The 20,318-nt window shown below is 38.3% G+C and overlaps 1 protein-coding gene across 1 annotated transcript; it reads left to right on the top strand.

Annotated features, from left to right (window-relative positions):
* Positions 1 to 15,861: 15,861 nt before the first annotated feature.
* Positions 15,862 to 18,825, top strand: gas1a (growth arrest-specific 1a). The gene has a single exon (XM_079608790.1). It carries the CDS (start codon positions 16,517 to 16,519, stop codon positions 17,300 to 17,302), a length of 786 nt encoding a protein of 261 aa, XP_079464916.1. The 5' UTR covers positions 15,862 to 16,516; the 3' UTR covers positions 17,303 to 18,825.
* The last annotated feature ends 1,493 nt before the right edge of the window (positions 18,826 to 20,318 follow it).

Below are 20,318 nucleotides of genomic sequence, written 5' to 3'. Positions count from 1 at the left end.
AACACAAACTGTTGGGAATGTGGTGAACATTTTTTAGCACCTATTAATTTAAATAGTAAATATTACGTCTGAGTGATTTAAAACCTAGAGAAATCCTTGTTTTTTTTTTTATAAAAGAATAAAATTTACTAAGAAAACATACTGCAAATTGGAAAACCCCAAACTACTGTGAGTCGAGAACAGTGGAATGTGAAAAAGCATGCAAGATCTTGAGACACGTTTTTTTTTAAACCGGTGAACTTATTTTATCTTGGGTGGCAGTTTTTTAGAACACTGCGTTGTGCGAGACACAGCAAAAGACGCTAGACGTGAGCGCAATTGTCATCATCTGAACTCATCCATCTAACGAATGTTTGGAACAATGGAACAACAATGGAAAAGTAGCCCGGTGAAATGTCAAAGTGCGTTGTGTAAACGGCCCCTTACTGAGTTTAATTTTAAGTAACCTTTTAAAAAAAATATATAGAGAAAATAACCTTTAGAAATGACCTTTTTAAAGTTTCACTATTTTTGGAAAGTGACAAACATTAAAAACTAAAGAGCTGTTTAGTGTAGATTAGTCTGCTATCATATATTTCATCATGATAAACAGTAATGTTATCCAAATCTTGTTTCCAACTGAAGGAGGATGCATCACAGTGTGATGGTGAGAACTGACAGCTCCCCTGATCGCTGATTACGCTGTCAATTGCCTCTCTTACGCCTGCCAGGAACAGAAAGGGTCACTTTGTAATTGTGTACCAGAAGTAACTGGCCTCTGTCCTGATGCGAGACTTTATAGTGAGCTCAGGAACTGGGATGGGAGTGCAGTGAAGTTGGACAACATGCATAGAGGCCTTCAGTCTGATATTATCCAGTCATCTGCACCGTCCACACGCCTCCACGTTGACAGACAAACAGTGCCTCTGCTTGCCTCATCCATCTTCATTGAGCCCTAAAGAGTGACGGTAAGTAAGCCCGACAGGACAGAAGAAGGTCTGGATTGTTCCAATGTTATCTCAGACTGGCTGGGGTTCCTTGTCCAGTGGCGGCTCTGTTTTCCTGGATTTCTGAAGGGACTGTGTTTGAATAAGTGTGTGTGTGTGTGTGTGTGTGTGTGTGTATGCCCACCATTCTGTTCACGGGGTCTCCTGTAACTCACTAGACTTTCAGTCTCTAGACGTCAACAGAATCTGTAATTTTTTTGTCTGTACATTAAGTTTGAAAGCTCTATCAAATCCTATGACACTCGCCACATTGTGCTTCTCCTTGGTAACCTCACTAGACTATGTGATTTCTTTTTCTTACACGATGTGCTCACAAACAGTGTCACAGCCAAATGAATACCAACGTTGGGGACAAAATAATAATTTCTCCACCATCGTATGGGCAATGCTCAAGCAACTTGCTGTGGTACATGTATCAAAAAAGATTGTTAGTAAAGGAAAAGCTAGGGAATTTAAACTTCACTCCAGGGGTTGTTAAATATCCCCCAGCAGGCCACTGCAGCGCCACAGTGCATTCCACTAAGTTAAAACCCAGCTAGAGGCCAAGGGTGTAAAGCTCTCTCTTTTCACGTACACCTTAAGTCCCCGAGGCTAAAGACATAAACCTTTGCTTTCCATGGAGAAGAACACCTGCTTGCTTTCCGAGTTGGCTCATGGAATAACAAAGCAACAGAAATGAAAGGCGCTATAAGCCGTCTTATCATTTTGATAACTTCCGCCAGGCTTTAGTGATTTAGACCACACTCACTCACCAAAACCCAGCCATACAAAGATATGCCAAAAAACTCATGTGGTGCATCTGTATTTTGCACCATTGAAGGGCACTACAGGAATGGGATGCTACTCATGGCTCTTCTACGAGGCAATAAGTGAAGGGTCATGATTTTGCTCACTTTAAGGAGTTACCTGGGAATTGTAGCCAATTTAAACCCATTGTGAAATATCGCTTAAATATTTACAGTTTTACACATTTCTTTTTATGTTTGTTTTTATCAAATGCCCAAGGATGAGATGCAAAAGGGCTTTTCACACTTGAAATAGGTAACCCTGGTAATGGAATCCTGGGTTTTCCTGACTGGACTTTTTAAATGGTCGATTCTTCACTCCAACTGTCTTGTTTTCTGTCATCATTTGACATTGTTCCCCTCAAATGCTGAAATGATTGTTTGTTTACAACGTGCTGCATTTCTGTGACTGTCCAAAGCATGTGAATTTGAGGAATGTGGGGTTAAGACCACAAAAGTGGTGCAGGTTTTGATAAACTAAAATGTGCTGCTAAACTCACTTCTAAATTACAAGTGTGAAACATTACGAATTAAGAGCTGGGTTTAGAACAACAGGGTTAAGTACAGTGTGAAAAGGCCTAAAGAGGCTTAATTTGATGTGAAACTTATTTTTTACAACAATCTCAGAAGTTTAATTTTCTTAAAAAATACTTTGGAACACCACATACAGTTTACTCACACTGAGGGCAAATTTCATTGAAAGTGTGCATCACTTTGCCCTACTCACTCCATTCCTATGCTCACTTTCAATGGAATTTGCCCTCAGTGTGAATAAACTTGTATGCAAAATGATCATTATCACAATATTTACTGTCCATTGTATTTTGGAATGTGGGAGTGCTTCAAAAGAGTGGGAGATACTTATCCTTCCTTCTTCTAGGCATATTGATTTCATCTTCAAGCTGGGGGGAGTCAATGCTTGTTATAGGCAGTGATGTCATGCCTGGTGTTAAAACTCAAATTAGATCTGCTTCTTAGGCCAAAGATCGAGGAATCTGCCATGACATGCTGTGGACAGCTGTGTGAACCAACTAAATCACACTTCAACTAATGTCTTCATTTAAATTAACAGGCCGATTGCTTACAAGTAAAATGTAAATACACCATAGATGGACTTTCACTTTTGTGCCTGGCTTGAACAAATGTAAGGCATCCTGGATACATTTATAATGGTACTTTTTTATAACCAAGATAAAACTTGTTATAAGATACAGTATGTGCATTGTGACAGTAATTTAACAGGCTCACTTCTTTATGAACAGAACCTTGGTTTGATTCACTCACATCAATAATGGCAATTAAAAAACAACAGGGTCAGAATATTTCCTTCAGTACTATTTTGTAGCATTACATGTGACCATGGGCTACAAAAGCATTTCTAAAAGACTCACTCAAATACTGACTATTTTTTCCACAAAATTATATTAATTAATTAAAATAAAAAGTGGACTCCTGTGGTAGTAACATGGTATACAGTGATAGTATCAGATTGTAATAATACCATTGTACTCTGATAAATGGTACTGAATGATTTCCATATTAATGTACTATATGGTATTTATATGGTAGCCTACATGTCCATAAAACATGTTAATGCAATGGTTCACTTTGATAAAGATACTGTTCGTTTAACCATTTTGGCCGGAAAAAAATGCTTCATCTGCAGTTAATATGCAAGTGTTGGAAGAATTTCTTCATCGGCGTCAATCGATAGAATACCGGTACAACTGCAGGTTTGATTTCAATTAATCGTAGGTAATCCAGTGACACAGTTTTCGTGTTTTTATGGAAAAACGATTCAGTCCACGAGTGACCTCTCTGAATGATTGTGATTGATTCGCGAACCGTTTTAGACCATGGCTGCATTCAAAATCGCATACATCCCCACTATATAGTAGGCAAATAAGTTCATTATACAATAAGTATGTCCGAATTCACAGTAGCCTACTCATGAAAGAGTAGGCAAAAAAAATCTGAATGTCCTACTTCCTGCAAGATTCTGAAATGTCCATGCGATGGACACTTTACTATCCCAAAAGATATTGAGGCGATCATGCAACTGACGCTGGTAGGTAACATTTGTAACGCTGTGGTGGTAGTTGAAGGCACGAGATGAAGATCAGGTTTAACACAAACTTTACTTGATGAGTTCAGGCAGGACAGACACAACCACGTCTAACATTAACAAGAACCGACAATGGACTGAACAGAACAGGGAGTATAAATACACTGGAGGAAATGAGGAAACTAACTAGACACAGGTGGAGAAAGGTAATCTAATCAGGGACTAACGAGAAAAGGTGCAGACTAGACAGAACATAATTGTGACATAACGCCCCCCTCGGAAAGGCGCGTCCTCGTGCCGTGATGGCAACAAAAGTTCCAAAAAACAGAAAAAAAAGGGCGGAGGCTTAGGTGGAAGGCATGGAGATGCTAACGGATGTTGACGAGGAGTCGGAGGAATTGTTGACCATGGTGGATCTGACGATGGGAGGAACCAGCGAGGAGTCTTGACAGAGGGGTTGGACAGAACTGATAGACGGAGTGAGGCGGAGAAACCTGTTGGGGTGCAGGGATGTAGGCGTAGCCAGAATCCCGGAAGTCCGATGTGGAAGCAGGGCGTCGACCTCCTGAGGCTGACCTGGAGAGAAGAGGGAGCTCAGCGGAGCTTCCGGGCAGACTGGCCATGGAGGCGATGAGGGAGCGGTGAGCCGAGGTGATGGTGACGGGCTGACAGGCCGAAGTGGAAATATGGGCCTGGAGGCCCGAGGTGCAGCCGGGGACTCGGCCTCACGCCAAGCTGGTGGAGGGGAAGCCCGAGGCTCAGAGGATGACCCACACAGAGTGAGAGGCGGAGGCAGAGCCGAGGAGCTGGACCACACTAGTGGGTCCGACGGATCCAGGGGACTGGCCTTGACCAGCAATGTCAGGCAGGGATACAGGCTGCAGGTTTCCGGACAGGACCGGCAAGAAGGATGAAGACTCGAGGATGGGGACTTGGGAGGGAATAGGATCCGCGGACCAAAGAACTATTAGGTCCAGGTCTGCTCCTGGCTCTGAGGTGGACTGACCTGCCTGCGTCAACTCCGGGGCCTTGATGGTCTCAGTGGGTGCCTCGGGCTCTCTGGCTGTGAGGGTGATGCTTCTGTTCCGGAGCCCCAAGGCCAGGTACCCCAACCACTTTCGGTTTTCCGGGAGGAGAAGGAGTCGCAGCGCTGGTGAGTCCATTTATTTTTTCTCATTTTTGAGAGGTCGGTTCTTCTGTAACGCTGTGGTGGTAGTTGAAGGCACGAGACGAAGATCAGGGTAAACACAAACTTTACTTGATGAGTTCAAGCAGGACAGACACAACCACAGAAGGAAATGAGGAAACTAACTAGACACAGTGGGAGAAAGGTAAACTAATCAGGGACTAGAACTAGAACAGGTGCGGACTAGACAGAACATAATTGTGACAACATGATAATGATGACATGCCGAATGTAGTCCGAATTACATTCATACTACACACATTCATATAGAACATACTTTTTTAGCGGTTGTGAAGTAATTAGTTATTTACAATAATACCTACTCAAGAGAGTATGCAATTTCAGATGCAGCCCATGGGTTTAAGTCACATTTTTTTGTGCCCTTCCCTTTGGTAACTTGTTTTTTTATTTTTTATTTAAATGTCAGTCAAATTACAAACAATGAACATGACAATAATAATTTACAACATATAGTATAAAAAATATTGAACAAATATAACATATGAACCCTTGTAATGGGTTTAAATGGAACACCCTAGCCTAGCCGTTGGATCACTTGGAATCTGCAATGGAGCTGATTTAGTTTTTTTTCCCCTTATGAATAATCTATAACTATGTAAAAACCAGTCAGCTTAAGGTAGCTTCAAGCATTAAATGTGGTTAATTTGTCAAAATAACTCAAATCATACACTTGTGTGAGTAAATTAAGCGCAACCTGCTGTGACGTGTTGCATTGTGGTCTATTGATCTGCCTGAAGTATACATTGTAGTATACATGTTGAGTAGACTTACTCCCTCTGTCAAAATTGAGGGGTTGAGGGATTGTCCAAATAAACTTCCCTCGACCACTTGATGAAGTTGAACGTGCTTCAAAATGGCTTTGGGGATTCCCCCGAGGGGAAGTGCTTAGGGAAGTCTGTGACTGTGAGTGCAAGTCTACAATTGGACTTGAATGCAGCCCATTTTGAAAACCCATTTCACCGGTTCATAGAAAAGAAATGTGTTCACAATAATAACAATAGCAGAAAATGGAGTGCTACACACTCAAAAGATGATTGTTGTGCCGTAGGAGGTGGAAAAAGACATGCCCTGTATAACTGTCATGGTTGTGGTTGCAATCCAACCCGAATGACAAAGGAATTCAATCGAAATAGTCTTTAATCCACAAAACAGGAATACACGGTAGAATCTCAGGAGTATACACATGCTTACCACAGTTAATAATGACAAACACCGACAAGGAACAGAACAAAACAGGGAGTACTTATACACAGAGGTAATAAGGGAACTATTAGACGACAGGTGGATGTAACCATTAACTAATGAGACAAATTAGGGAATAATCAAGGCTAAACTAAATTGAAGCACAATAAACAAACACATTAAAACACAACTAAACAAAACATAATGTGTCAAATCTACAAATGTATGGGGACCTAAAAATTTAAGATGATATAAGGTAAACATTAAGGCAAAGTAATATGAGAACTGTTTTTCATGTGACCGTCACAGTTTTAGGGCGACTAACTTACGTTGGTCAAAAAGCATTTATTATAATACCATTTGTTTTTATTTTGTGTTCGTATGGACATGATTTATGTTTTTCATCTTGCAACAGTGGTCATGGTCTCACACAGTTAAACTCAATTAAATGTAGCTTTGCCAATAGGATGCCTTGTCCCGGGGCAAGATCATAACATGACGTGAGACCAATTAATAGGCTACACAGGAGGCCACAATGCAAACATTCCACAAGAGTCTAGCGGCAGGGAACTATGTCTACTGTGAATCCAACTCATATTGCCATGTTTTTGTTGCGGTCTCAGCTCAAGTCAAGTGGTTATAGTATTCTGGGGCACGCAGGGAGAGCGAGACAGAGAAAACGAGGATTGAAATACTAAACAGTCGTCCTAAACTCTCAGCAGAGCACTTGCATGGCTACTTGCACAAGCGCAAGTGTTCAGGTCAGTACTCATAAGCGCTATAGTTTCATGCTCCACAAACAGGACATTTAACTGTAAGTTCAAGAGAGAGAAAATTTGCGAATTGACATGCTGACAGATATTGGAAACTGACCTGTATTAGACCCCTGACTACTTTTGATTCTCTTTAGAATTAATGACTGGTGACAGAAATCTCCCAGTGACATCCCAAAGACAAGCGGGAGCAGATGAGCTTTCCACTGTTTATGAGCAGCGCTGTGTGTATATCAGAGGCTGAAGGTGGTCTGATTCCTTAAGGAGTGAAGAGGTGTGTGTGTGTTTGTCAGTGCTTGGGAGGTTGTGATTAAGGTGTTCTGTGTGAGGAAAGACCACCAGGAGGTTGTGGATGCATTTTTTGTGTGAATATTTGCTTGTATGAGTCTATGAAAGACAAATAGAGTAGGAAAACGATAGATTTATTATTGAGATACTTGATTTATAGAATCTTTATTGATCAGAATTTGGACAATGTGATGAAGATGGAATCAAGTCAGACAATGAATATACACCTGCATGTGATTATAATTTTTAATGTTTTTTATTCACAGGAGTCTCTATTGTTTTTCTTGAACATAACACGGCTGTCAGTGACTCTGCCAAACTGTTGATCTTGACCTGCTTATCTTATCTGTAACTTTGTCTTCTGTGCTTTTCCAAGCCCAACATCCATTAATATGGATTATTTTATAGATAAAACATATTCATTTGCAAAGCATTGTTACCAAAGCATGATCATCTGCAAAACCATAATGTAAAGCTGAAGTAAGCACATAAAGATGTGGAGATAATTCTTGACAAAGAGGCTGTTTAGTGTTTGTGCTTGAACATGTTACAACAATACTGGCATATTTATAATATTTACGAGTTGTAATGCTCAGAAAGTAGCATTTATGTAAGGACATACCCAAACTTATCATCTGTTCTTTTGACTGGATAAGTGTCTGCAATGTTCTGTTATAGGCCTATTGTTTGTTTTGAGCACCAAGCAACCATGATGCTGCAGGCACTAAAACCCGTGATCATTGGAATAATATTGGCAGGTTCCTGCAGAGTTTAGTTTCTTATGTTTGGAAGAAAACCAACACAATAATGGCATTTATTCCTCAGATATTATTATATTGTTATTGGTCATTATGAGAGCCAGCCAAAGGTACACCATACAAAGTTGAATGTTTTTTTTTTGTATGTATGTATATATATATAGTATATATATATATATATATATATATATATTATATTATTATTCTTATTATTCTTCTTCTTATTATATTTATCTATATAATTATAATTAGGGATGCAGGATATATTAGCACCATACCAGTTATCAGCCGATTAGAGATTTTTAATATTGGTAGATATTTAATTGTGCATGTCCATTTACCTATTTTTTTCCCCCTTTGTTTTCAAACAAGGCTCACTTTAGGTTCATCTTAAAAAAAAAAATTATAAGAAATTTCAAATATATATTTTTCATAATATTATATATATATATATATTTTTCATAATGTATATATGTTGAGATGTCTAAATTCACTTGTAGCATATCAAATTATTAGCAAAAAAGTACACTGTAAAAAATATATGGTCAATAAGTTATGACAACATGTTTTTCCATTGCTTTAACTCTTCAAAATAAATTGAGAAATTTTTAACTTTTTTTGTATAAGTTATACAAGATTTTTTAAGTCAGTTTAATGTAATTTAAGTTGAACTTAAGTTACTTATTGTACTTAACAATTTAAGGCAGCAATTTATAGACATTTAATAACACTTTTTTTTAAAGAAGCCCCATACATGATATGGGGACAAAACAAAAGAGCATAGCCACTAATTTAGATTTTGTTGTATACCGTGTTGTAATTCATTCCCCTGTTTTAGTTAAATGGTCATTCAGTTTGAAAAGAACTGACCAAGAAAAAACTTTAGACTTCAGTTATTTGCAAATGCTTATGGGTAAAACAGACTCTTGCACAAAGTATGTGCTTAGTGTAATAAAGATAGCATGTCCTCCATAAGACCTTAAAACTTGACAACCTGGTTTTAAAAACCATGTACTAGCACGGGCAACCATGACAGGGCAATCACACAACATTACAACCCGTGGTAGAAAAGTGCAACCTCCCTGCACATAAATCTGTGTGATGTTTGTAACCTCGGTCTGAACCATACTCCGGGAGGAAAAGAAGCAAGTTCCTGATGGATTACTGAGCAGTGACCTTTAGGCAAGAAGTGATGAATATGTCTGAAGACATCTGTGGGACTCCAGAGTCATAAGCAATGGCATTACTAGCAGAAACCAGACACTAATAATGAGTGCGTTATTGCAAAATACCAGCACCAAGATATATTGACATTAACCAAGCTCAGCTGAGAGTGAAGCGATGAGTGTTGTGTGGGAATTTTTCAGGCAGCATGTATTGCAAATGAGCATCTGTTTCTTGGAAAGTTTCTTTAAAGAGTGTTTTTCGTATAGATTTGCAACAGCTTGCATTCTTGATCATTTATAATAGTAACAAATAGGTTCATAAAACGCTGTGCTATGTGAATGCTGAGCCTACATTTTCTCTGAGTGAGATGTATGCAGTTGTGAATAATCACTTGGCTAATAAGGTCACATCTGGTCACGATTAAAAACAGCTTTATTAATGGATGCTGTAAAATTTTACTGTGACACAACACTTTCAAGCATATTTCCTTTCATCCCTGTCAATATACACATACAGGTTGTGACAACATATTTATATAGGTGCTAAAAGAAACTGCTTGCCGGCGACGTGTTAAAAGCTGCATTAATTCTGTCAACTTTTGATGGCACAAGAATATTTGTTTAAGTTTTTTTCAACCTTGGATTACATGGAAGTGTATTTATCTGATGCTAGATCAAGACCACATGAAAGATTGACATGGTAACTTAGATATAGTGGCAGCTATAAAGTGTCTATAAAATATCAGCTGCCTGTTATTAACCTGAGACTCTTGTTTACCACTAGAATCTTTCCATGTCGAAATAATAAACTGTTTTGCAGGAACAATCTTGATACACATGGTCATGCTTAAAGTTTGAGAGCTGAGTTGTACAGATAACAGAGAACCAGTCAGAATCTGATAATCATTCACATACACAACAACACATGCAAACCCACCCTATTATTCTAGGTTATCCTGTAATAACCCTACACAATAATTTGCCATGTGTAATTCCATGAATAACTAGATATTAAATGTCTAATTGCTATTTAACAGTGCTGCTGTTTTGAATTCATTCAGCTTAAAGCGTAATATGCGACTCCACTGTGACCGTAAAAGCAAAGTTCTCACAAAATGTCCAAACCCAAAGCTATTTAGATGATTCATAGTCCTCTCATGGGAGTTTCAGCAATGGTATTTGTATAGTTGATTGTGGATTGCGGAGTTATTAACTGTGTGAGTATTCGTTGCAATTGCACAACTTTACTGTGGTTAAATGTAAAGGTTAAATGTAGACTTATTGTTCTGTTTCAATTTAGTCTGGACCAAGAACAACATGGTTGACGCAAAACATTAATTCCGCACATTTAATAACACATATAATGGTTTGTAATAGTTTTTTAAAGATTTTTTTGTTTTCCAATAAAGTGTATTATACTGACCAAGGCTGTATGTGTTCAAAAATATCAGTGATATTTTAGAATATTATTACAGTTTAAAGTAAACAATTTTTTTCTATTTAAATATATTTAAATATTCCTGTAATGGGAAAGATTTTTCAGAAGCCCTTAGTCACATGATCCTTCAGAAATAATTCCATTACCATTCTTATCATGTGGTGCACAATAAACATTTATTATTATTATCAATGTAAAAACCATTATGTTTTTTTTCTTTGATGAATAGTAGTTCAAAAGACCAGCATTTATTTGAAATAATCTTCTGTAACATTATAAATGTCTTTATTGCACATTTGATCCGTTTGATTTAAAAAAAAAAAAGATTAACTCAAGACTTTTAATCGGTACTGTATTCTCTATGCTGTATATTTTCTCTCATATTAGCATAGAATATCTCTAAATGCTGTTAGTAACAGGAAAATTACATTTAACTGAAGACCCCATCTAGAGAATGTGACTGTTGTTGTAATCTAAAACAGAAAATGTATTGCTTAAGGGCTTGACAAATGCAATTTCCTTAACATGTGCCGGTGGGAAAGAAAAGGGAGAGACAGAATGCTAGTGAGATGCGATTATGTGGACTCGATGTGATAGCTGATATCATCTAATCAAAGCGGTAAAATAAGAAGGGCAGGGCTCAGCTCCACAGCTGCCCAGAATGAAAACTCACCATTTCTCAGAGGAGGAAGGGAGCGAGAAATTGTTCCTATAGCTCGCAGATGGGGGGAAAAAAAATCTGGCAGAGCAAAAAGGGGGCTAGGAGTTTTAACAGTCTCCCTACATCTGTTTATTTAGAGAAGAAACCATTGTGTCATTCAGTTATTCTAAGCTTTGCGGTGGCCAGCGTTCAGGCCCACAGTGATCGCTCCAACAAAGCATAACACAACGGGCTACGGCCGTAGGGTACCAAAAGAAGGAATCATGCTATTCACATTACCTGCTCGTTCTTTACGTCTCCATAACCAGACAGGTCAGGTCAGGCCAGGCCAGGCTTTTTGCAACAATTGGGGGCATAGGGCGACGGGAGAGGGTGATAGTTGGGCTGATTGTGTAGGAGGAATCCTGCATGCCGTTTTAGACACTTACCCTTTACCGTCTCAAGGTTACTAGAGCTTGTGTTTTACAAGCCATGCTTCTTATAGATACCAATACAGGGCTGACAAGGTGTTTGAAACAGGCTTCAGAAATTCAGAGAACATCTTCCCACAACCACAGCTTGACAGGTGTGGTTATATTTGATTTGGCTGTGAGTATTTGATACTCTCTTAACTAATATGCTTTTGAAGTATTTGTGTAATGAATGCAGCTTGCCAAAAACATCAACAAATTGGCGCATTAACTATTATGAAAGATTAGCAGGGTTGTGCATAATTGCATGTGGGTGTGGGACACAACACAGACCAATAATTTAGTGAGAGTTTAAAGAATTACTCATATCTGGATTATTTGTACACCTGACCTTGTACCCAAAGCTTCAATTCTGAACAAACAAGTCTCATATGCATTTGCGTGACTTTAGCATTGCTCTTTGATTTCTAAATATCATTAAAGTCAATATAGAATGTTTTGTGGTTGCCACTCGTATTTTCCGTCAGGCTTTGTTGTGTCTCATATAGTAAAATTCGTCCATGCTGCACTCCATGTTTGTTGGATTAAGGTCATGTCTGTGAGGGGTTATGTCTTTATTGGCCGGCCCCATATGCACACATGGCATTCTTCCCCTCTTTGCAGTGGTATGACGGGCCCTTAGGCCTGTATAAATAGTCACTTGTAGTATGGAAAGGGAAGGGGGCCATGTGTTGGAACAGCTGGTCTGTGAGTGTGTGCGCTGATCAAGGGAGTTGATTCGTGGCTTCAAACAGGACTTGGCAAGATATCGGTCCTCCTATCTGTTGTTAGTCAGAAGATGGGATGGTAATGCTGGAATGGAATGAGAGTGAAAGAGGTTTTTAGTCAACATCCTCCCTGACTGAAATATTGCTGTCTGGATTCCAGAGGACACTCCACATAGATACTGATAATACTCCCTGAAAGGCTCAATGTCTTTGTGTTCGTTTTTTTTTTTTTTTTTTTTTTTGGTTGTGTTCATGAAAAAGAATGAAGCACAATTATATCCAGATATAATGCTTTTTAAAAAATGAAAACAATAAAACCAGAATGATTATGTTATAAAGCTTATTACTCAATTGATTCTGACACATAGCCAGGGCAGCTGTCTATATCTCTATCATGGCGCTAACAACAGTTGTTGGTGTGTTTAAAGCCGCAATAAAACTAAGAGCAGCTGCTTTGTGTCACACAACGTCCTGTTGGAATGTTAAAATCATTTTTATCATAATTTCGAACCAATCCTATAAGAATCCGCTATGAATCAATTAAGATCCAACTGGATACACTGAATTTTTTCAGTGAAATTATGTTTATCCGGTAGGATTTTAGCATGTTTTAAGATAATTCTTATTTGATCCATAGTTCCCAAATAAAACTAAAACATGTTTGCATAAAAACAATCTCAAAATATTGTATAGCCATTTGACTTGATCCTGCTGAAATGTCTGTTTCCAAAAAAACTATTTTAACAGAAATATTTCGTTTTAAATGTAACAATTTATATGTTAAGAGTATTATAGTTTAAATGATTGATTACTTTATGAAAATGTTTTTATGTTCTGGCTGTGTGATTTTTGTTTTGTTATGTGAATTGGAATACTGGTATATTGGAATACAATATAATTGGGGATTATGTGAGTTTATTCTAATTACAGCACGGGTGAGTTTTTGTTTGGGGTCATCCATCAGGGTCAGGAATTTGGCAACAGCACCCCACGGATTATTGTAAGGAATCTGTTTCTCATTAAGTCCTCCCAACGTGTAAGAAAGCTATTCTTAGATTAGAGCAAAAATTATTTTAGCCATTTAAAGTGCATTATTATTTATTTTTAAACCGTATACATTGGCAGTACATGTTGAGCTAAAATTATAATCTGTGACTTTTACCTTTTTCCTTAATCATTGCAAGGTAACTGTCAACATTTGACTGTAATATGGCACAAAATATTAAGCAAACAAACATATACCCTAATATTTTAGAAAATGTAATAAGAGACAAAACATTTTCAGTTTATTTCAACTACCCCTTTAACCAATAATAATTCTGCTTTAAAGTTCTAACAGGAATATAGATATCTATATAAGTGGATTGTTTATGTATGCTTTACTTTCACTGCATACAAATCAGCACTCATTTACGACACCCATACATTTCCAAAGCCCTGCTCAAAAATTCCATCTTGTTCCTGTGTATTATTTTACTAAATCATGATAGCATATACAAGACTTAATTTGTGCTGTGACTTCATGCATTTTTCCCATAGGCTTGTTTCCCCATTTAAAGCTGTGTGCCGTTAATTTAAATGAATCCCCATTTAAAGTAAAATAATGCAGTTATTATTTTTCACCACGGTAAAAATTGGAAGGTTGATCTTACTATAAGATACTGAGTGAGTCAACTAGTATCTCTGGATCAAATCATTGTGCTCTCAAGACTTCTGACTCACAGGGTGTCGAGTTCCCTTCATCCATCACCTGCAACTAGTGCAAAAACGTCATTGTCAGATCTGACCATCCGTAACTGACATTGAGTTCATTGTTTAGGGTCAGAAGCTCGGTGCACAGTGGCCTAAAGGTACATTCCTAACTCCAGAGTATAGTGTTTGAAACACAAACCCTCTTTGTGCAAGGTGGACCCACTGATCCCCCATCCTAAGCAATAGAAAATGCCCCCTTTTGATGTTAAAGTGTGAACTTGCATATTATCATTTTACACGTAAGAAGTCTTTTTTTTCACTGCTCATCGTTACATTTTATATCTAAAACCAGAGTTGATATTGCTTTTAGCCAATGTCTCTTTTTCTATTGTCTAATCGACTAGACACGGTGGAACGAGCCAGGAATATCATTTTCAAACATTCCTGGATCAAGCTGAAATGGCATTTGCACAAAATGTAGTTTCCATTTGCAGATTTTATTTCGTAAGATATTGTCTGAAAGGACAAAAACGTCTAAAATGAAATCTGGCATGGTAACAGTGCCATTTTAGCAAAGGCCAAATGCTGTATTTCTGAGATGGATTCTGATTCTGTATTTCAGAATATCTTGAAATAAATCCATTACAGATGCAGTAACATCTGATAAAAGAAAACTGACTTTCCACTTAACATTTGTTAGATTCCTTCAGGAAAACCCATAGGCTATGTAGTTAGATTTAATGAGCATGTGAGGAAACTCATAGTTAAGTTGCATAAAGTTGGCTTGACTTAACACTCATAAACATTTGACTCAAAATTAAAAGCTAGTTAACAACACATCTTTAGGTCTACAAGGAGAAATTATGTTTTTATGAAAGACATTGTTGACATAAGAGATACTCTTGTGTGTAATGAAAATGTATACATAAAGGTTTGGGGTTGGTAAGAATATTTAAAATAAGCTACATTTGTACTTTTAAATGAGGCATTTATATAGCGAGGACACATTAAATTGATCAAAAGTGACAGTAAAGACATTATAATGTACATTTCTATTTCAAATAAATGCTGTTCCTGTGAACTTTCTATTCAATAAAGATTCCTGAAAAATAAATGCATCACCGTTTTCACAGAAATATTAAGCAGCACAACCATTTTCAAAATTGAAAATAATAAGAAATGTTTCTTGAGCATCAAATCAGCATATTCGAATGATTTCTGAAGTGACACTGAAGTAATGATGCTAAAAATTCAGCTTTGACATCACAGGAATAGGCTAAATTACATTTCATATAAATAGAAAACAGTTATTTTAAATGGTAATAATATTTCATAATATTACTATTTTACTAGGCTTTTTTAATCTAATAAATGCCTTGTGATCATAAGAGACTGCTTATGGAAAACAATAGGAAATCAGCAATCTTGCCATAGCCTACTGTGTGTGTCTGTGTGTTTCTTTTAAATAATTTATGTTTAGCTATTGACTATTGGCAATTTGTAATTTATGATTTTATCTCCTTCAGCAATAAAGTAGCTGGTTGTTCTTGAACATTCATGCACAAAATCAAATGCTGTGATACTGCCCAAGTACACGCATCATTTCGACAACGTCTGAGAAACAGCAGTAGTCTGTCTTTCTAACTCACTTTCTGCTCTGAGGTAATCCAAACCTTTTGGAGAGACCATTCCTGAACCATCATGCCCCACCTCCATTTTCCCGCCCCTTACTTGACGTCGAGATTTGCAACAACAAACGGTCTGACCAATAGGAATCCCTTAAAGTTCCGCAGGAGTAGAATGGATAAAGCAAAACTAGCGGGTCAGAAAGGGGCCAGTGTGTGAATTTGAACGCCGTGTTATTATCTGTTCGCGTCCCTAAGCGTACTTAATGACGGACGACAAGCGCACGCCTGAGAATTTATCAGTTCAGTCGGGAAAGCGTGATGCGAGTAGCTCGCGAGCACATTTGGATGTGAGCGCGAGACGCGAAAGGACGAGCTCGTGAGCTCTTCACTTCTACCCACAAGAAAGACAAGAGGTGGAAAGAGAGGAGGAATCACCGCACTGTCACAAGGACACGCAACCACCGAGAAGATGGAGTGAACAAGCCGTTTGCTGGAAATAGCACTTTTCGTAATTTAGGCTCCTTTTTAAAACATGGATTACAGGAAAATGTCTTTATAAATTCACCGCAATTGTGGAACGAACTTTTTTCTTTTGGATGGACCTTGCAAAACATGATCTGAGGGACTGTTCCCTCAATAGATGCAATGGAAATATGAAATATACATGCTTAAAACTGACCTGACGGCAACCAAACCATACAGACTTCGATATGGCAACTTGTGCAAGTTTGGTTCGGGGCGCGCGCACTTTACTTTGGCCTTTCGCTTGTGTGCTTGTGTGTTTTAGTTGTTTTTCCATCGCCTCCTCCAACCACCACGGCCGTCGGTTGATTTGCTGGCAAGCGATATTGAACTGCCAGTCGGAATCCGAGTGTCATTACGCGTATGACCAGTATTTACACGCCTGTGAATCGATCCTGAGCGGCCAGAGGAAGAAGTGTCCCAGTCACTGCATCTCGTCACTGGTGCAACTCAACCTGACCAAAAGCGGCCCGGCGCTGGAGGACTGCAGCTGCGCCTCGGACCCCCGCTGCCGGGAAATCAAACGAGCCATCGAGCCGTGCCTGCCCAAAACAAGCAGCATGGGCTGCACCGAAGCCCGGCGCCAGTGCGAAAGGGACAACCAGTGCCGAAGCGCGATGGGCGATTATTTATACCACTGCGGGAAACTCTTCAGCGGCTCCAGCTGCTCGAACCAATGCCGCAATGTCATCGCTTACATGCGCAAACTACCCAAAGCTCAACTCCTGGATTCTTGCGTCTGTGATGGATCAGAGCGGACTATCTGCGAGTTTATCAAAACTAGTATGAAAACGCTTTGCTTTGACTCTCCCCCTGTGGACGAAGAAGGCTCCAGTGGTTTGGACGACGATGAGCCTGAGTATGACGATTACCAAGAGCCAGAGTCCACGAGGAACACAGGTTCTGCTTTTGTGGCATGTTCTGTTTTGACTGTGGTGGTGGCATCCATTTTGGCTCTAGTGCCGCTTCCTTGATCACTTTGAAGGCGAGTTAATGATCTGCTCCAACGGCTGTTCGGGAATAGTGCATTTTGTCAATTTTCTCCTGCTTTCCACTTCATTTATGGCAAGCTGTTATGTCAACATTTATTCCTTAAAACATCTAGTCTTTGTTGTACTTTTTTTTCATAGCAAGTAAACCAATAGTGGCTAACAACTTTTGTTAGGTGTTTATTACTTGTTTTTAAGTTACTAGTAGCTATCCCAAAAGTTGCTAGTAGGACTATATATCCCATATTTTCCTAGTAACATTTATTTTCTCACAAGTTACAATTGCTTTTACTGGTCATATGCAATGACACGTCAGAATGGTTATCTTGTAGCCATAACATTAAACGAAATTGAAATTCCAGAAAAAAAAAATCTTATTACCAGTGGACTAGTGTGTATACTCCGTTTAGTAGCCTATTCTTGGAAATGTGAAATAGGTTATATCTGAACCACATGTCCCCATAAAATTGAAAAGCAAAAGTCAGCAATTTCATACCAGTAACAATGGATTAGTTACTTGTCACTATTTGACATGACTAGGGATAGTGACTAATAGCAATGAAATAATGAATGGAAGTACTAGCAAGAATGAATGTAATAGCCTCGCTAATGAATCAGGTGAAATAAAAAGTAATTATTAGATTACTTGCTAGCAAGTATAAAAAAAAAGTAGTAACATAAAAATAGACATGAGTTAGCTTTAAGGAATAAATGTTAATAGAGCTTGACATGATTTTTCTCCAAAGAGTACAAAGTAAGCTTTGTGTGACATTTAGGTGCAGTTCCTTCCTATCCAGAAAGTGTCACATTGTAAATGTGTTTTGATTCACTATGCAAATTTAGCATTTCAGATTCGGCCCAGGTGAACAATGTCTTGTCTAAGTTTTAATTCTGAAGCTACAATTCTGTTTCTGAAGTTATTTAAGAGCAGGGATACAAAGTACTTTATGTCAGTCAACTGCCTTAAACACCAACTTGCCTAAGTGCTGTTTTGTAAAAGACAAATTTATTTCCATAAAGATATAGAAAAAGTTTATTTTGTTACCTAGACATTTTAACAGTGAAAGTTGTAATTATAAAACTGTGCACTGCCAATATAAAATTAGATTTTTTTTTAAATATGTAAAGTATTTTTATAAAGTTGCAAACGACTTTGGATAAGTAACTTCTGTAAGTGTTTGGAATGCTGGAAAGAATGAGTAGATCTCTATATTAGCTAACATTTGATAAACCTTATGAAAGTCCTAGAGATTCATGAGAGAGAACTTTATTTTTATCATAAAGTAACCTTCGAAAACAAAGGGTGATGATTCCAGCTTTAAAGGGAAGTTAAATGTCTGTTGTAATTATTTTCCATTAAGATATTGTACAGTGTACAGACTTTCAGAGAATCTTTTAATTGTGTTATCTAAGATGAACTATTTACTGTGTAGAAATGTCTAAATCCACTGTATGACTGCCTCAGTGATGTTCTTTTTATAGAAGGCATAAAAACTAAAGTGCAAAGACTCAAACCGAGTGCGTGTAATTTATTTATGTTTGCTATATTTCATTATGTCATTAGGAAGTTTCAATGCATTGACTCCATGCGTGACCATGGATGGATTCCGATGCTAAATCTAGAATATGCTGGTTAGCACAGCAGAGCTTTTCAGGAACAGATTAAGTATCACAGACATAAGGAGCTTGAAGCGCTGACACACGCCTTAGCAAACAGAAGTGTTTGCTGAAGGCATAAACTCTGATATTTGGATATCTTTAGAATGTGAACACAAAAGCGCGAGTGGCGTTTCCCTGGGGTGTCCGTGTTGCATCTGGGCCAAGACTGACAGAGGTTTATTTATTTTTCAATCACTGTGTTTGCTTAAAGGCCTTTGTCTGCACGCCACAACTGCAAGTATAAAGCAGTAAATTCTAAACTAACAGAGAAACAGTAGCAGAACAACATGAACCACAAATTGATTATCTTGTAACAAGTTCTATATTTTGATCTTTTTAGCTGAAATAGAAAGTCAGCAGAAATTCACTTTCAGAAGAGTGTCGACTGTAGGATAAAAGTGAACTTCAACTTTACAGTGTCAGGATTCTTGACGTTTGCCCTTTTTTCAGTAAAGAATTGATTTTATCTCGCACTTGAGGACTTGTGTAGAGTGTGCGGACTCTCTTGAAGTGTTTTAGTTTTAGGATTCTTGATGTGACTTGGAAAAAGGATTAATTTGATCATTGTATCTGCAGTGTAACTGATGACCCTTTTGCTGGTCAGTTAAAGTGATATTTAACCATCCAATATTGAACCGTGTAAACAGTACATCCATCGCACCAGCTCCCAAGTTGGTCTTGTAAATGCTGAAATTTGTGCATTACTGCAAACTTCCACCATTAGAAATGTATAACCAACATATAACATTTAACATATAGCCGTTTCCTTATGGATTGTGTCAGTTGCGGTTAAGTTTATTTCCATTTTCTACATGAACAAATTTGTGCCAAGTTCTGGGATGCTGGATTGCTGGTAAACGTTTTCTGCAAAGGAAAAATTACATGTTTGCGGGTTTTCATCTGGCTCTTGAGGGTGCCTATATGCATATATTGTTGCCTCCATGTCATTTAATCATGTTCATCTAGGCCTCTCACTGTCTCTCAACTCCATGCTGTTAAAAACTACCACTCGTATTCTCCCACTCTTGTCACCAGGGTCTTCAAATGGGGGTGATGGTTGCAAAATGTTTTATTAGTGTGGGGACAAGGGCCCTTCAGCCCGCTGAAAGGAGGAGAAGTCGAGTGGCACTTTTGTCATGGTAATGTTAAGCACATAATAGTTCAACAGCACAATGCCCAGGCACTTCATTCCTCTAGAGCTCGCTGACACCTCTTCAGAGCCGAACCACGGGGTAGCATGTGGGAAAGATCCGCTGGCCCCTGGTCCACATACTCTATGCAGTCCCCACTGCTGTCTATATACTTCATCGTCTTTGGGGGGTAGTCGAAAACCACATTTCCC

Source organism: Phoxinus phoxinus, assembly GCF_949152265.1.
Source record: "Phoxinus phoxinus genome assembly, chromosome: 3".
In the NCBI taxonomy this organism is placed as follows: Eukaryota; Metazoa; Chordata; class Actinopteri; order Cypriniformes; family Leuciscidae; genus Phoxinus; species Phoxinus phoxinus.
The sequence above is the reverse complement of the archived record's forward strand: the minus strand, read 5'-3'. Positions and strand labels throughout refer to the sequence as shown.